The sequence below is a fragment of the Chelmon rostratus genome, chromosome 5 (assembly GCF_017976325.1).
Source record: "Chelmon rostratus isolate fCheRos1 chromosome 5, fCheRos1.pri, whole genome shotgun sequence".
Lineage (NCBI taxonomy): Eukaryota > Metazoa > Chordata > Actinopteri > Chaetodontiformes > Chaetodontidae > Chelmon > Chelmon rostratus.
This window is the reverse complement of record NC_055662.1, coordinates 11,604,131-11,618,877: the sequence shown is the minus strand read 5'-3', so window position 1 is coordinate 11,618,877 and position 14,747 is coordinate 11,604,131. Positions and strand designations below refer to the sequence as shown.

At 40.9% G+C, this 14,747-nt stretch overlaps 2 protein-coding genes across 4 annotated transcripts in view; one reads left to right on the top strand and one right to left on the bottom strand.

Moving 5' to 3' along the window:
- Window positions 1-626, bottom strand: part of taok3a (TAO kinase 3a) — a 74,038-nt gene extending 73,412 nt beyond the window's left edge. The window contains exon 1 of one of the 2 annotated variants that reach the window (XM_041937243.1): window positions 513-626. The gene's annotated coding sequence lies outside the window, so the exon portion shown is untranslated. Of the gene's footprint in view, window positions 1-228; window positions 354-512 lie in introns of those variants that run through there. The other variant, XM_041937244.1, reaches the window with a different exon arrangement.
- A 3,006-nt stretch (window positions 627-3,632) lies between these two features.
- suds3 (SDS3 homolog, SIN3A corepressor complex component) lies at window positions 3,633-14,473 on the top strand. Of its 2 annotated transcripts, none has more exons than XM_041936805.1 (12): window positions 3,633-3,825; window positions 8,191-8,260; window positions 8,390-8,445; window positions 9,097-9,168; window positions 9,935-9,954; window positions 10,080-10,236; window positions 10,872-10,967; window positions 11,167-11,228; window positions 11,317-11,338; window positions 11,899-12,004; window positions 12,878-12,962; window positions 13,565-14,473. In XM_041936805.1, the coding sequence occupies exons 1-12, from the start codon at window positions 3,714-3,716 to the stop codon at window positions 13,661-13,663; spliced, it is 957 nt and encodes a 318-aa protein (XP_041792739.1). In that variant the 5' UTR covers window positions 3,633-3,713; the 3' UTR covers window positions 13,664-14,473. The 2 variants fall into 2 exon arrangements, with proteins under 2 accessions (XP_041792739.1, XP_041792740.1); XM_041936806.1 differs by lacking the exon at window positions 3,633-3,825 and adding an exon at window positions 4,537-4,631.
- Window positions 14,474-14,747: the final 274 nt, after the last annotated feature.

Genomic DNA, 14,747 nt, shown 5'->3' with positions numbered 1-14,747 from the left:
CTGTACACTTCGCTACAACCTGTCATCCGTTTTGCTCTCCATACTCACCCCCTGAGGGACAAACCAAACGGCGAAGCGTCTCCCCCGCCAGCTCTCGACACATTACAGCGTAGATTTGAAGCAGGTGCAGCGAAGCATCAATCAACAAACACGCACTTAGCCCAAGACCTTTAAAAAGCAAACCTACGCACTTAACCCCGGCGAGCCGATGCTGGTCTCCGTACTCACCGCCTCTGAGTAGAGTGGCGTTGAAACAACAAGCCGAACAACGTCGAAACCAGGCGACGGTGGTCACTTACAACTTCAGGTGCGACCTATAAGCACCGCTGCTCGTCTGTATCCACTTTTACCGCTTTTGACGTTAAGCTACGGTAGCTTAGCCGTTGAGACAAGAGGAAGTGTCATTTCAGTGCGAGTGCGCGAGGCTAGCGCGAGCTGTTTAACCGTTAAGGAGGGGGGGGGGGGCAAACAGTGACAGCAACAGAACAACAGAGAGAAAAAAAGAGGCTCACCTTGTGTTAAATTCGTCGTCGCTGAAAAGCGTACTCACTCCAGAGGCATTTAGTCCGACTCTGAAGATGTCGGTGCGACTTTGCGAAGTGCTGTCAGTTGGTCTGGACTTCCTGAATGACGGAGCAGCAGGAGCACAACCCCTCGCCCGTGTTTGACAGTTAGTTTGACAGACAAGCGGAAATAAAGTTGTCTCGTGTCACGTTAGCGAGACTGAAGAATGTGCACTCTCCAGGTATATTTCGGACAGAATAAACACCAACAATTGATTGTTGCTTCAAATGGTTTACCCACATCACATGCAAAAATGTGCAGCTTTAAATATCTCTTCCTTAATACTGCTTTAACTAGCAAGTGCTAAAGTAAAGGTAAACGACCGACAATGCTACACCTTATTTCCTTTGCAAATCATTAAAGATGCATGGATTGAGTCATCCCGATTCTGTTGCAACTTCACTGTTGGTGCTCCATGTCGTCTTCTGAATGTACTCAGTGCAATGCTGCCACCTGCTGTTGTACCTGTGAAGTTCAATTGTAACACTTCTTAAGCAATGCACTGTATGTTCATCGTTAGGAATTGATTGGGACCAAGTACCTTTCACAAATGTAATGAGAGCAGACCTGGAATTAAAGGCGAAAGTTAGTCCCTAAAAATAATACACTTGCGTGGCGTTACGGTTGGGAGAGCAACCCTTTATTTGTGTATTTACTTTATGCCATTACATCTATTGTATAGAGGCAAATAATAGTAATAATTTGAACAGAAATACCGTATTGTTAAATATAACAACTACTGGATACATTATTAAGAAATTCAGATACCACTGAATCACATAAATGTGTCAAATGCTGATCTAAATATTCAAGTCAGGTCTAAAAATCAGGTTGCTCAAATGGAATTGGTGAAATTCAAATGCCAGAATTCAAGATGTAAGATTCAAGATCACCTAGGGATCCTGAATGGAATTGCTCAAACAAACAGCCTCGGTACTATTCAGGTTGATTTGTCATTAATGTGATCTGTATGTAAAGTCTAATCTGCCTAAAATAAAAGTACCCTCGGTGGCCCCAATCTTCAAGTTTGAAATTGGTGTGCAAAGTGCCTTTCAATCTGTGCCAGTTCAGATTATTCTTACATGTCTGCCCAACATATTACAGTAAAACAGGGGTGCATGTCTTCTGACAAGCTAGATTCTGAAGGACCACATACAGTTTGACCCACTTCTAGTGGTGGCTGGTATTGACAACATATTGGTTACACAGAGTTCAGGCTGCAACTAACATTTTTTATATCAATTATTTTTTCATTAATCAACTGAACAATAGCTTTTTAAAATGTCTGAAAAATGTGGAAAAACCCTGTTATATTTCCCATAGCCAAGGTGAAGTCTGCAAATGTCTTGTTTTGTCTAACAGTCCAAAATCCATGGCAAATCTGTTTATTTGTAAAATTGCTGACATAGCAGAATCCACCAACTGACCAATCAGCCTAGCACACACCCTATCCATTAGGCCACTGGGGCTTTAACATTTACTTGGGAGCCACTGTGACTAACCCCACATTTCAAATTAGCAACAATGATTCTAATCTTTTTCTCAAATGTTCACTTTCTATGAGCAAGGATGGCAGCCTTTATGGGAAGTGAATCACAAGTTCAATGCCTGTCTGATGTCATCTATTGTAGCCTAGACTACAGATAAAAGTGAAATATAACCGTTACAGAATCACAAAATGTATCTTGTTTTGAACCAGTGAATTTTTGGCTAAAAAAAAGACAAATGATTAATCCAATAACAAAACTGTTAATAGAGAAGTAAACCAATTAATTCATTGACACATTGCTTTAGCGGTCTTGACCAAAACCCCAAATGATCACACAAGCTCAGCAGCAAGATGCTTTTAAAGGTGGGGTCCACATCTCCTGGAAATCCTCAGGAGACTGGATCAAAAACAGCTGTCATGCTGTCACTATCTGGAACTTTCTAGAATGGACTACACCAGATCAAACTAGTCTACAAGCTTCCAAATTTAAAAGCCTGTCAACAGGCTGTGACCACTGTCCGATATGTTTTTAATAGTATTGATACTAAGTGAATAATTAAATGCCACAAGATAATTTGCAAAACCAGCTTCACAATTATAAAAACTCACAGGAGTCTCGTAATAAACAAGATTTTGGTGAAAGGATACTAATCTTGTGTGATTTTGCAATTAGACCTCAATGTTGTGACAGTACACCAGTAATTGGAAGATTCTTGGCATGGCATGACATGATGAAACTTGCAAAGAGCCCATGCGCACACATACTTAAAATAAAGGACAGAGGAGTACAGTGTATTACTAATCATGGGGTCATAGCTACCTTTGAAGACAGAGGTGGTGTGAGAATCAGTGTAGGACAAGTTTGCATTCTATAGTTATTTACACATGGTAGGTTTTAAGGGCTGATTTAGATTTTTTTTTACCTCATAGCTTTGTTTCTAAACACTAAACAAAATAAAATGGATAAATAGTTGTACATCATTTAATCAAAAAAAAGTTAGTATTGTGTAACACATAACACAATACTTAGATATGACATAATTGATAACACAGGCTAAACAAAATTGATCAGTTGAAAGACTACATGAATATGGTGGAAAGGAATACAATGTTATTGCTCAAAAGACCATAAGTTGTAAGAAATGTCGAATCAGTGATGATGTTAACTACTGGATGACTGGACTGCATGTTTAAGCATTTGGAAACAGACGGGAGGCAGGACTACATCTTCAGCGGTGGTAATAGAAAAGCACAGGATTTCAATTACAACCACTCAAAGACTTTTCGCGGATTCTGGGTGCAAAAAACTAAATGGATAGCGAGCCAACCGGGAGCCAAAAGAAAGAGACACCACAGTCCTTGGTGCCCGGAGAAATGCCTGTTTAAATGTTTTACCGTAGGTTTTAATGCACATACAGAAAATAAGATGATCATTGATTGGTATCTTTTATTTCCAATTCTTCGTTTTCGTAGTTTTGAAAAATCTAATTAAGCATTTTTCCTATATTACACGTTAATATTACAGACATTGTATACAGGCATAAGATTAGACAGCTTGACACTCAGAGGTTCTGCCAGTTGTAGGCGCTGTTCCAAGCAAGCTGCAAAAACACAAATCGATTGTTTATTTTGTGTTTGTTTACATTTTGCAAGCGAATAAATGGCTTCGACTTTGCTATCGCCTATGGTGGATTATTACAATGACGAGGAAGAACTTGATAGCGTGGATGACGACGATGATCGGAGTTTCAGGGGAAGAGACTCGGAAGAAGGTAACGTTAAACGAATTGACCAAAAGCTCCGGCTCGGTCTACTTGTTGGAGATGAGACGGAAACGCGCGATTATTGCATAAATTCAGCTAATTTTTGATTGCAGCATTTATAGTTATCAACACATTAAGCCAGAGAGAATGGGTTTGTCCCACAGCGTGCTGTGCACTTTTTTTGCACTTCCTAAGTCAAATTTTAACTGCTCGTACCCAATGCTGGAAAGACAGTCCAATGCGAGCTTCAGCTACTCGTAGTTAGCTTGCTAGCTACATAGGAACTTGGCTACCCGACTACCGCCAGTCAAGAAAAAAAATCAGAAGCAGGTGATGTAAGTAAACGTTAAACCAGCTAAATCGCGTACACTGGGTGAGCGTTTCGAGTCCTGATAGAAAATTGAGCCCACGGTTATTTTTTATATCACGCGTAGTCTAAACTGTGTTTACATGCTAACTAGGTAGCGTTCCAAAACGAACCATACGCGTGGGCATCGATCAGCTTTCACCTCGTTATAGGGCAGACTAGCCCGACATCATGCAGTGAATCGTCGCCAACAAACTTAAGACAAGTTTCAGTATGCCTGGACGAAAACACAGGTTTAATGAAAGATATTCCACAGGCGGAACATAGCGTAATTAGCCAACTAGCTAGCTACGTAACGTTAGCTTCAAGCATTGACAGGTCGGCAGGCAGGCGAAACCCTGCGTGCTGTGTCCACTGCACTGCCCTTTTCACACTATTCAGTGAGACAGGACGGATTGCAGTGAAAAAGAAAGACAAGAGGAAAGCAAGGCGATGACAGCACTACAAGGTTAGCTAGTTTCCTGACATTGACTTCTAAACGAACAGCTGGACTTATTTTTTTCTTCTCCGGTTATGTTGACGTTTCTGAGATGCTTAACTACGTGGGCTAGAATCGGGTTACTCTTTAAACAGTCGACCAGCTAACTTAAGCTAGCACATTAATGCTAACCGAAAATGAAAGCTGCTGTGTCAGTTTAACACGACTGGGCCTTACCCTTCTCTCGTGTCGTGTTCTGAAGGTAACGCTGACTGACCTAGGTCAGCGGGTGCTTATAAACTTGGACCCCAAGTTTGCCACATCGCACCAGCCTAAACATGTTAGCTGTCTTGGGCGAGTTGCCGTTGGACTGACATAACGATCAAGTTAGCCGGGGACCGTTTCTGATTAATCCTACCATGCGGCAAATGTTTGACACTCAAAGTAACAACTGTATCTCTGTCGGTCGTTATGCTAATGTTATTGCATTAAGCCTCGTGTTTCTTTAGCTGAACTTTTGTCTCATGCCGATCCGAGAATGTATAGCGTACCATTTGGTAGTCTTGGATTTTCCCCTGTTTCCTAATCTAACACCGGAGGGCATTCCCAAGCAGGGTGTTCACCATTACCTCACCGGTGCCACGCACGTCCTTTGATCCGCACCTATCTCTGCTGTCTGTCTGTGGGCTCACCATGAGCTATGACTGGCTCAAATAGTGGCAGCGGCAGGCTCAGCTGCTAGTGACATGTCTGTGGTGTTCTGGGAAAAGTTTAAGGTATTCTGTCAGAAAACAGGATATTTGGGTTCGCGTCCCGTGTGTCATTTGTTGTTATATTATTGACTTATTTTCGACGTAGTTGACTTATTTTTTTAATTCCAGTCTTGTGTCGCAGTTTGGTTAGGTTCGTGCAGCAAAGCTACTTGTGCCAACTCTCACGCACTGACCGCGAGACTCACGCAGTCCCAGCACGTCGTTTTTCTCGCGCATTACAAAAATAAATTAATAACTGTTGACGTCACGGCCAGACAAGACAGAGCAGCAGCAGCAGCGAGTTATTCGGACCACCAGGGCGAAAGCGACAAATATACACAAATCTGTTATATTGGAACGTATTCCCATGGCTGCTGCTCAGAGAGAGGCAGCCGTTCTTGTTGCCAGTCTTGTTGGAAAGTGCAATATCCAAGTGTTGCCTGTGCACGCTTTCTATGGGCGTGTTCGACCAAGTTTTAGTGGATAGATAAAGTGAAAACACGTCACCCTACAAACAACACAAAACAATGCACGCATTTTTCAACCAGGTTTGAGCATTTAGTTTGCCAAAGTAACAGGAAAAACACAAATCTGGCAACCGCTGAAATATTTATTCTGTGAGATAAAAATGTGCCTCACAAAAACTTTGATTCTTTCAGTTCAGTGTTATATCAGAGACTGTATTCAGATGATCCATAATGAAGTGGAAAGTTTATGTATGTGTCACATTTTATACACCAGGGCAACTCAAAATACTTAATGTAATGCAGTAAGAAATAAAGACAGCATAAAACATGAAATGTAAATCAAAAGGATTGGAATTACAGATATGTCATGAAGATTTTAATCCACTCTGAAAGTCTTAACTCAGTCATGTCAGAGAACATCGCCTTTCACACATCTCAGTATAGTAAATGTTTAAAAAAAATTGTGTTGTTAAATACCATAAACAGATGTCATCATGCTTGTGTGTAATGTGCATAGATATGTTATAGAAGGACAGTGAAAAACAAGCATCACTAAATGTGTGTACAAATGTGTTACTCATGCATGTGATTTGCTTTATGTCAGAACAGTCTCAATGAGTGTAATACATGCCACACAAGCATGACAACACATGCACAATACACAGCAATACAGAATAGACCATAATATTGAAAAAAATATCTACAGGCATATATAGCTGTCTTAGCTGAATATCTCATGTCTGAATGTCGATGTGGTTGCATGTGCATGATTGTGAAGCAGTGAGGTGTCATGTAGAAAGCACAGACACCAGTGGAGCAGGCTGTGATTGGTTTGACAATAGTGACCCCCTTTTCCTGTGACTACTGCATTGTGAGAAACACAGTACTGTAGGAGATGGCCGAATTGCAACCACCAGACTGTTTCGCCATCTTTCTGTATTTTGCTTTGTGATTTCACAACACCAAAAAAAAGCACAAGTAAATAGGCACATTCTAATGTGAATGCTGAGAGCAAACCCAGCAGTTGAAAGGAAAGGTTGTTTGATAAACTTGCAAGAATGTGAAGGATGAAGCCAGAGCTTGCTCAAAAACTCTTCTGCATTGCTGAGTTTAGTCATTAGTGTTTTACTTTCTCTGAGGATATTTAGCTATATCCAGGAGTTTTTCTTTAGTAGTGTTATGCACTAGCTCAGCAGATGCATATTTGCATCAGCAAATGTCAGCAAATTGGTGCTGGTTGACACGCATACTAAAACAAAACTGGTACCAATAGGAAGCTGTAGTCTTTTTACAGTAAAAGAAGACATTCATAAAGCAAAAAGTGAAAGCAAATTGACAGTTAAAGTAAGTTAAAATAACATACGCTATTAAAAATATTTGGTAATAACATTTTCTGCTAAGGAAGAGGGAGTCATTTATATCGTGGATTATAATTTAAAAAACAAGCTGTCTCATCCCAACTTGAAATACTCCTCATACTAGCATGTGCACTGCAGCTAATGTACCTGTAGGTGGTGCTGCAGGTTGTGGCTCTCGACCTGCCGGTGTTGTGCTGATCAGGGTCTGAAAATACAAGAGATAATAATGTGAAGATTGAAAATCTAAAGGCATTGCATTTTTAGACCCCCCTAATGTGATCATGCTTCAAATTATGAGAAATAGTAGCAAATCACTGACAAGTAATCACTGGAATGTTACTGACCATATACTTTCCCAATTTCTTTCCGTCTTCAGCAACATTACAACCTGTGATATGAATCAAATGGCGTTATCAGCACATCTTTACATTTGAAAACTGAATACTTGTGTTCTTGTACTTGTGTGTATTGTAATAAATATGGATTTTTGTACATGTGTGGCAGGAAATTACTGCCACTAATTCAGAACTGCCAAATAGCAACAAAATGCAAATATAGTCTACAAAATTCGGCGATAATCTTTATCATTAAAAAAATTGCAAACAATTCATAAAAAGGGACATGGGTTGGGAAATTAATGACACGTCCAACCAGGACATCAAAAAGCCCCCACTAAGCTGTGAAATGCAGAGAAACTGCAGTTCCTTGAATGGCCACATGAGGCTGGTTTCAAAAGCGATCTCCATAGACCCCCATATTAAAACGTCCAACCTTTGCAGCTGAAATAAGCATGTTTATAGCCTGGTACAATCAGCGGTTTTGGTATCTGTGGCTAATTTCCCAGTGCATTACTACTGTATGGCCTGCCTCAGCTCCACCCACACTCCACCTTTTTGCCCATTTTGGGATTAGCCGTGGTGCATTTTAAAAAAAAAAAAATCAGTTTTGAACTTAAGTTGCGAAATACTTTTGAAATTTGAGCCTTTTCTTCTCCTGTCATGCTCTTTTCCAGACACAGAAGATGCCAGTGAAACAGACCTTGCCAAGCACGACGAGGATGACTACGTTGAAATCAAAGAGCAGTAAGCGTTTTGCTCAGCTTTTTTGACTGTACTAAAAATCGTTTGAAGGCGAAAGTTTTGTTTGGCTTTGCCTCATGCTGCACGTGGTGCGAGGAAATCTCATATTAGCTCTTGTTCATGTCATTGCAGAATGTACCAAGACAAACTGGCCTCTCTGAAAAGACAGTTGCAACAATTACAAGAAGGTAATCTTTATTTTTTTTCTTATTATTGAAACATGTCAGGAATTTTCCAAACCTGAATAACTGTTTCTCTTTAACTTGTGGAGTGTGATATGTGTGATATGTGTGAGTGTGATATGTGTGAGTGTGGGGATTCTGGGCACAGCCAGATCCTGACTGGTGTCGAGGGGTTACATCATCAGGATATGAATGCAGCTTCAGAGGAAGTTTAAGAGTGCAGCCACTGTCTCCGGCTAAAAAGAGAAACCAGCTGAGGAACAGATGACAACTGCTGACAAACAGTCTTCTGCCATAAAACGGCTCACTTTAAATTGTCAAGCCTGTCCGCTCATCAGCTGTCCCATGAGCTCTTTATTACTCAGACTGATGTTGAGTGTAGAAACTGTGGAGCGACATGCCGTGGGTGCTTTGTAAATCCAAGTGTAGGTACAATGTTGGTGTAATCTAGTCTAGACTGTGGGTGGGTGATAAGAGCAGCAGGTCAAGGATGCTAAAAATGTACCTGTGAGGCTATAAAGTATTGATCATATATGTTAATTAGACAGCTTGTATTGAAGTTTTAATAATTTATTGGATAATACCACAACAGTCTGAAAGCAAAAGCTGTGATACCGTAGATCTTCACGTTTGGTAAATGACATGTTCTATTTGCAGGTACACTGCAGGAGTACCAGAAGAGGATGAAGAAGCTGGACCAGCAGTACAAAGAGAGACTCCGGAATGCAGGCACGTTGAGCAACATTTAGCAACAAACTGTGCTCTGCTTCTGATGCATTCCTTACCAACCGTGTGTGCAGCAGATTATTAAAATTTTGGAGCGCTTCCTGCTTTAGTTTGTTTTATTTGGCTCGGGGACAACATTGGCAATAAACAGTGTTGCAAAACGACTGCTTGGGGGTGACAACTGCGAAAAGAAAACTTGCCCAGATGCAAGAGTTTATGCATGCAAGAAGAGAAATGTTGACCATGAAAGTATTACATCCAAAGATTTAATTGAATCCTTGATTGCGACATGTGGTTGCTAGCACATGTCCCAAAATGAACTGACAGCAACTGCGGTCTGGACAAATGCTCTGACACATACACACGTATATGTGTGTGTTTCTCAGTCTGTTTTAAGTGGAATGAATGTCAGAAAAGCTAAAATACAGCAAAGAGTGTAAGTTATGTTGTGCAGAAACTGTATGAATTAACCCCAAACTTTTGTCCTGATTAATTTATTAGCAGTTCTATGGTATGTTTCCCCACATGGCTGCTCCCAAAGATTTGTTATAAAATGTATTGAACTTGTTTTAGTGTTTACATGTTGTGGTTGACCTCTAGTCTTTTTCTCTCGTTCTTTCTGTTCAAATTGGAATTGCACAAAGTAGCGCTGCCGTTCCCTTTTTTTTCATCAGCGTTTTGAGGACGCTAAGCTAGCCTGTTTAAATGAAACTTAATTGGATTTGGAAATGTTCCACATGAACAGTTATGTTTTTCTTTCCCTTCACAGATCTGTTTCTCCAGCTTGAGGTGAGTGTAACTCATCTTGGTGGCCGACTGATGTAGTTTATTCAGGATTGACCTTTTACTTTTTTGGTATGACATTGAACGCATCCCTCCTTTTCCCATCATTTCTATCTCTCAACCTTCTTCAGACAGAGCAGGTGGAGAGGAACTACATCAAGGAGAAGAAGGCAGCGGTGAAGGAGTTTGACGATAAAAAAGTCGAACTGAAGGAAAACCTAATTGCAGAACTGGAGGAGAAGAAGAAAATGATTGAGAATGAAAAATTAACAATGGAGCTGACAGGCGGTAAGAGAGCCAGAGCTGGATTATTAATCAGGCACTTGTTCAGCAAAAGAGGCAGAAATGGGGAAACAAAACGTATGTGGGTGGAAGTGAGTTCTTCCTTTCTACAAACTTTTATATTAAGTTATCTGATTAAAGTAGGACTTACAGTAATGCAAGATTTTAAATTTTGCTGTCGGTATTTCTGCAATAATGACATTCTTGATGACTTGACAAAATATGCAGTAGAACTCGTCAAAGATTCGGCGATGCTATGCTGAGCCAGTGCAGTCTGTCTGCTCGGATTAGAACTGGTGAGAACTAGGTGTTGAGCTCTCGTACTCAGCTGGTTCTGCTTCAGGTGGTGAAATAAGTTTGTTGTATTGGTCCTGTTGTTGTTACAGTCTTCTTGCACTTTTTCCATGTTACCATGGAAAAAGTGTTGTTGCACATCTGATCTTTTTAACCAAACCACTTCCACACGCCTGAAGTTGCTTCTCCGCTGTGGAGCCGATAGCAATGTTTTGCTTTCAGCCATACTTGTTGTTGCTGTGACAGTATTCTTTTTAATAAATTGCACATTTTTTGCTTATTGATAAAAGTTTTATGTAGTTTGGATGTTGTTGTTGGGTCTCAGATTGTCATTATTTCTTTCATAGACTCAATGGAGGTAAAACCTATCATGACTCGGAAACTGAGGAGACGGCCCAACGATCCAGTCCCAATACCAGACAAACGGAGAAAACCTGCACCAGATATCCTTCACATAAGCATGCAGTCTCTGATTGGCTACAGTTAGCTGTCACGTCAGATCAATCTGCGAGGGGTCAGTTATTCAGTGTTATGTGTACTGGTAGTGTTTGACTGTCTCAGGGTAGCTTTTCAGTCAAAGGTCAGGGTCAGCATGGCTAAGTTCCACAACTGTTTGAAAATGCCTTCCTTAACTCTTCAAACCTCAGCTAAATTATTTGTTAACAGATGAACAAATAATGGAAGATCTAAGAACACTTAATAAGGTAAGTGTTTCTGAATGTTTTGATATGTTGTGATGAATTTTGTGTTTCAAGTGTTTCTTTTAAAAATCTGCCACCTTTTCTTTTGCAGCTTAAGTCACCAAAACGGCCAGGTATGTCATTGCTCACCTTTTACACTTAATTTCCACTTGTCACACACAATTGATTCTCTACAAAAAAGGTTCTTCATTTAGGGAAATATTTGCATTTTTGCGAGTTCGAAGAGAAAATTGACATCACTCTCATATTTGTACAGCAAATATGAAACTACAGCCTGCAGCTGGTTAGCTTAGCTTACCACAAACACTGGAAACAGATGGAAATAGCTAACCCGGCTTGGTCCAAAGATAAAGAAATCTAGACTATTCCTTGGCCGGGACAGCTATCTTCCTGAAGTCTTACCACTGTAAGGTTGCTGGGCAACCAGCAGAGACCTAAGGAAGTCTCCCAGCCAATCTTGTCTTTATGCTAAGCTAAGATAACCAGCTGCTGGTTGTAACTTCATATTGTACAGACAGATGGGAGGGTGGTGTCGATCTTCTCATCTTCTCTCCACCACAACAGAACAAGGAGCAAATTTCCAGAAATGTCCCAAAACCGTTCCTTAAAACATGAAGCTATTTGTAAAGAAGTTTTGCATGGTGGTACTAATCAAGTGATTCTCCCTCTTCAGTGTCTCCCTCGTCTCCGGAGCATGTTCCCTCCGCTCCCATGGAGAACCCCTCCCAGCGTTACGAGGCCCGCATCGAGGAGGGGAAACTTTACTACGACAAAAGATGGTGAATTTCAACTTTCGTTCTCAAAACTGGCCTCTTAATGTTTCTCCCTGACATCGTGCCATTTCTCACAAAGCTCGACTACACCGTGCATCCCCACTAGATGGCCACATTGCCATAGGTTGGATGGCTTTGATGTTTGGTTGGTCTGCAAAACACATTTCACATCCACTTTGACGGCAGCCTCTTTTCATCTACAGAAAGAGATATTTCTTAGGAGCGACTGAATAAGTGCTGGTGCTTGAACCCACCATAAAGATACATATTCAGAGAAGGTGGCTGCATTAGAACCGGTGCTTTATTCTGCTGAAATGTAGAGATAAAACGAATGGAAATCCATGACCAGACTCTGCTCTGATGCCCTTCTGTGTGCATGCAGAGAGCTGCATCAGACATGTGTCAGAACATAAGGTCATTTGAAGAGGGGTAGAAATAAGAGAATTCTGTCTTATTAGCTGCTGACATAGAGAAAATTTCAGTGGAGCGAGCTGTGAGGTATGTGCACTTTTTCTTTCAAGGCAAAGTCTCATTTATTCATTGCCAAATAAGACGCCGCCACCGTAAAGCCTTCTCAAGGAGCCGCAGGGAGACACATGCGTCATTATTCTTCAGTGGGCCCTTAATGATCAAATGCTTTGGCTGTCAGTCTCTTCCCCTGGGTTGGTTCTGTCCTCTGACAGTGCGACGCCATTAAAAAAAAACAGACTTTTTGTTTTGACTTTCCAGTCCAATTATCTATTTAGTGCCATCTCAGGAGGAATGTGGTTAATTCAGCTGGGTAAAATGATGTATGATGAATGCCTCTCCTGTCTGCACTTGTGCCTATCCCTCATTCCTCACCTTGAATGAATGGTGTTTGTGTGTTTATGCCGACAGGTACCACAAGAGCCAGGCCATCTACCTGGAGTCAAAGGACAACACAAAGATTAGCTGTGTCATCAGCTCAGTGGGGACCAACGAGGTGAGCTTTTGTACTCATCCAGGTCCTGTCGTATTTAGACCAGGGTTTACTGGCATGATGAGCCTGGTGATTATCTATATTTGCCTTTATTGTCAACAGATCCCACTGAAAGACCAATGAATTCATCCTCGTAACAGGCCTTGTCTGTGTAGCCAAAGCTTGATATATCTTGTTCTTCTACGCCACAGAGTTAATTTTTCATCCAAAAACCATTAAAAACAAATCAATGCATTGGATGATGTGCGCCCTCATTACTGTGAACACACATTGTGCTTTATTTTGACTCAATACCACACTTCACCATGCTGCTGTAAATACTCATCAGAGCATCAAATGTGTATTAATCCACAGATGAAAATAGTCCCCAATAAATGCACTGTTTACTCCCGTTTGAGTGACCTTTGTTTATAAAAATACAGTACCCAGTTTTAGGAAATTACTGAGCTTTTTTTTGTGACATTACGAAATGTATTCAATAGAAACAAATGGGTTTGTGATAGGCAGGAAAGATAATGATGGTTTATACTGACATGTCTTACTTTGAAATGCATTATTTCTGGATGATTGTATTGAGAGGGATGGTCTCTCTCTTCGTTCTCCAGATTTGGGTGAGGAAGACGAGCGACAGTACAAAGATGAGGATCTACCTGGGACAGCTGCAGAGGGGAGCGTTTGTCATCCGTCGACGGTCGGCTGCGTGAAACATTACCCCACCCCTCCCCGCCCAACCCCCATCTGTTCAATTATCCATCCATCCACCCACTTGTTCATCCACCGTTTCCCTATTTGGTGCATCTAATTTGAGTTTGACATGTGGCCTCTTATTTTTCATCATATACATCATCCCTAATGCAGTCCTCCGTGGCCAAGAATGTCTCATCGGAATTTATCTGTTTTTCCACGTAAACTGAATGCAAGTCTGGTAATTGTGGTCATATATACAGCTGACTGTTTCCCAGCATTATTTGTCACTGTGTGGCATGAGCGTGAAGGCAGTCACTGGCCATAAAGGAGCACACTCGGATTTTTGTCATCCTGTCAACACAAATCTTTTCTACACCATCCAGTCGTATTTACGTTTCTCATTAAGTTATTTTTCTGGAACGGCCTCCTGTTGACCCACAGAAGCTGTCTTCAGGCCTTTAAAACTGTCTCACTGATGACAGGTAACAGTGCAAGCACTGGAAAACCCATGAGGAACTGCTTACAGGTTATAGTCACAGTTTTCTTACACCAGGAACCACGTCATTTTCAAAAGAATACGTCTTTTGCACTGTCATCAAGAAATGGAGGCTGCTTGCAATGCTAATGGTTTTCCTAATAATGTCATTAAAAGTCCTTTGTATTAAACCTTTAATTTGTTATTTGAAACATTGTTTTTTTTTGCAATTTTATGTGATCCTCTCCATATGTCAACGATCTGGATGAGTTCAGCTGCCTTTGCATGTGGACCATTGAGTTGACTGTTGATTTGTACTGTGTTGCATTTTATTAAAATGTTCTCTGCCTTTTATTAATTTGATGGAAAGATTTATTGCTTTAATATTTTTGAAATACACAAACACGTTTGCTGGCATTAAACTAGTCATGGTAATCAGAGTCACATCCAGAAGTCTCTCTTGACCTCATATTGACCTCAACATCTGTTGTGCATGAACAACACTGATAGTCTTCAGCTAACAGCTCGGTGAGGCTGTACTGAGTTAAAAGCTAATGTTAAGCAGGTAAACTGCTTATCATGCTCATCATCTTAGTTTAGCGTGTTAGCATGTTGTGATTTGCACT

Bases quoted from the DNA above. Each gene is read 5' to 3' on its own strand.
- suds3 (XM_041936805.1), top strand. From the start codon at position 3,714: ATGGCTTCGACTTTGCTATCGCCTATGGTGGATTATTACAATGACGAG. The intron at 12,005-12,877 runs GTGAATTTCAAC...TTATGCCGACAG, and splicing joins CTTTACTACGACAAAAGATG to GTACCACAAGAGCCAGGCCA. The intron at 12,963-13,564 runs GTGAGCTTTTGT...TTCGTTCTCCAG, and splicing joins GCTCAGTGGGGACCAACGAG to ATTTGGGTGAGGAAGACGAG.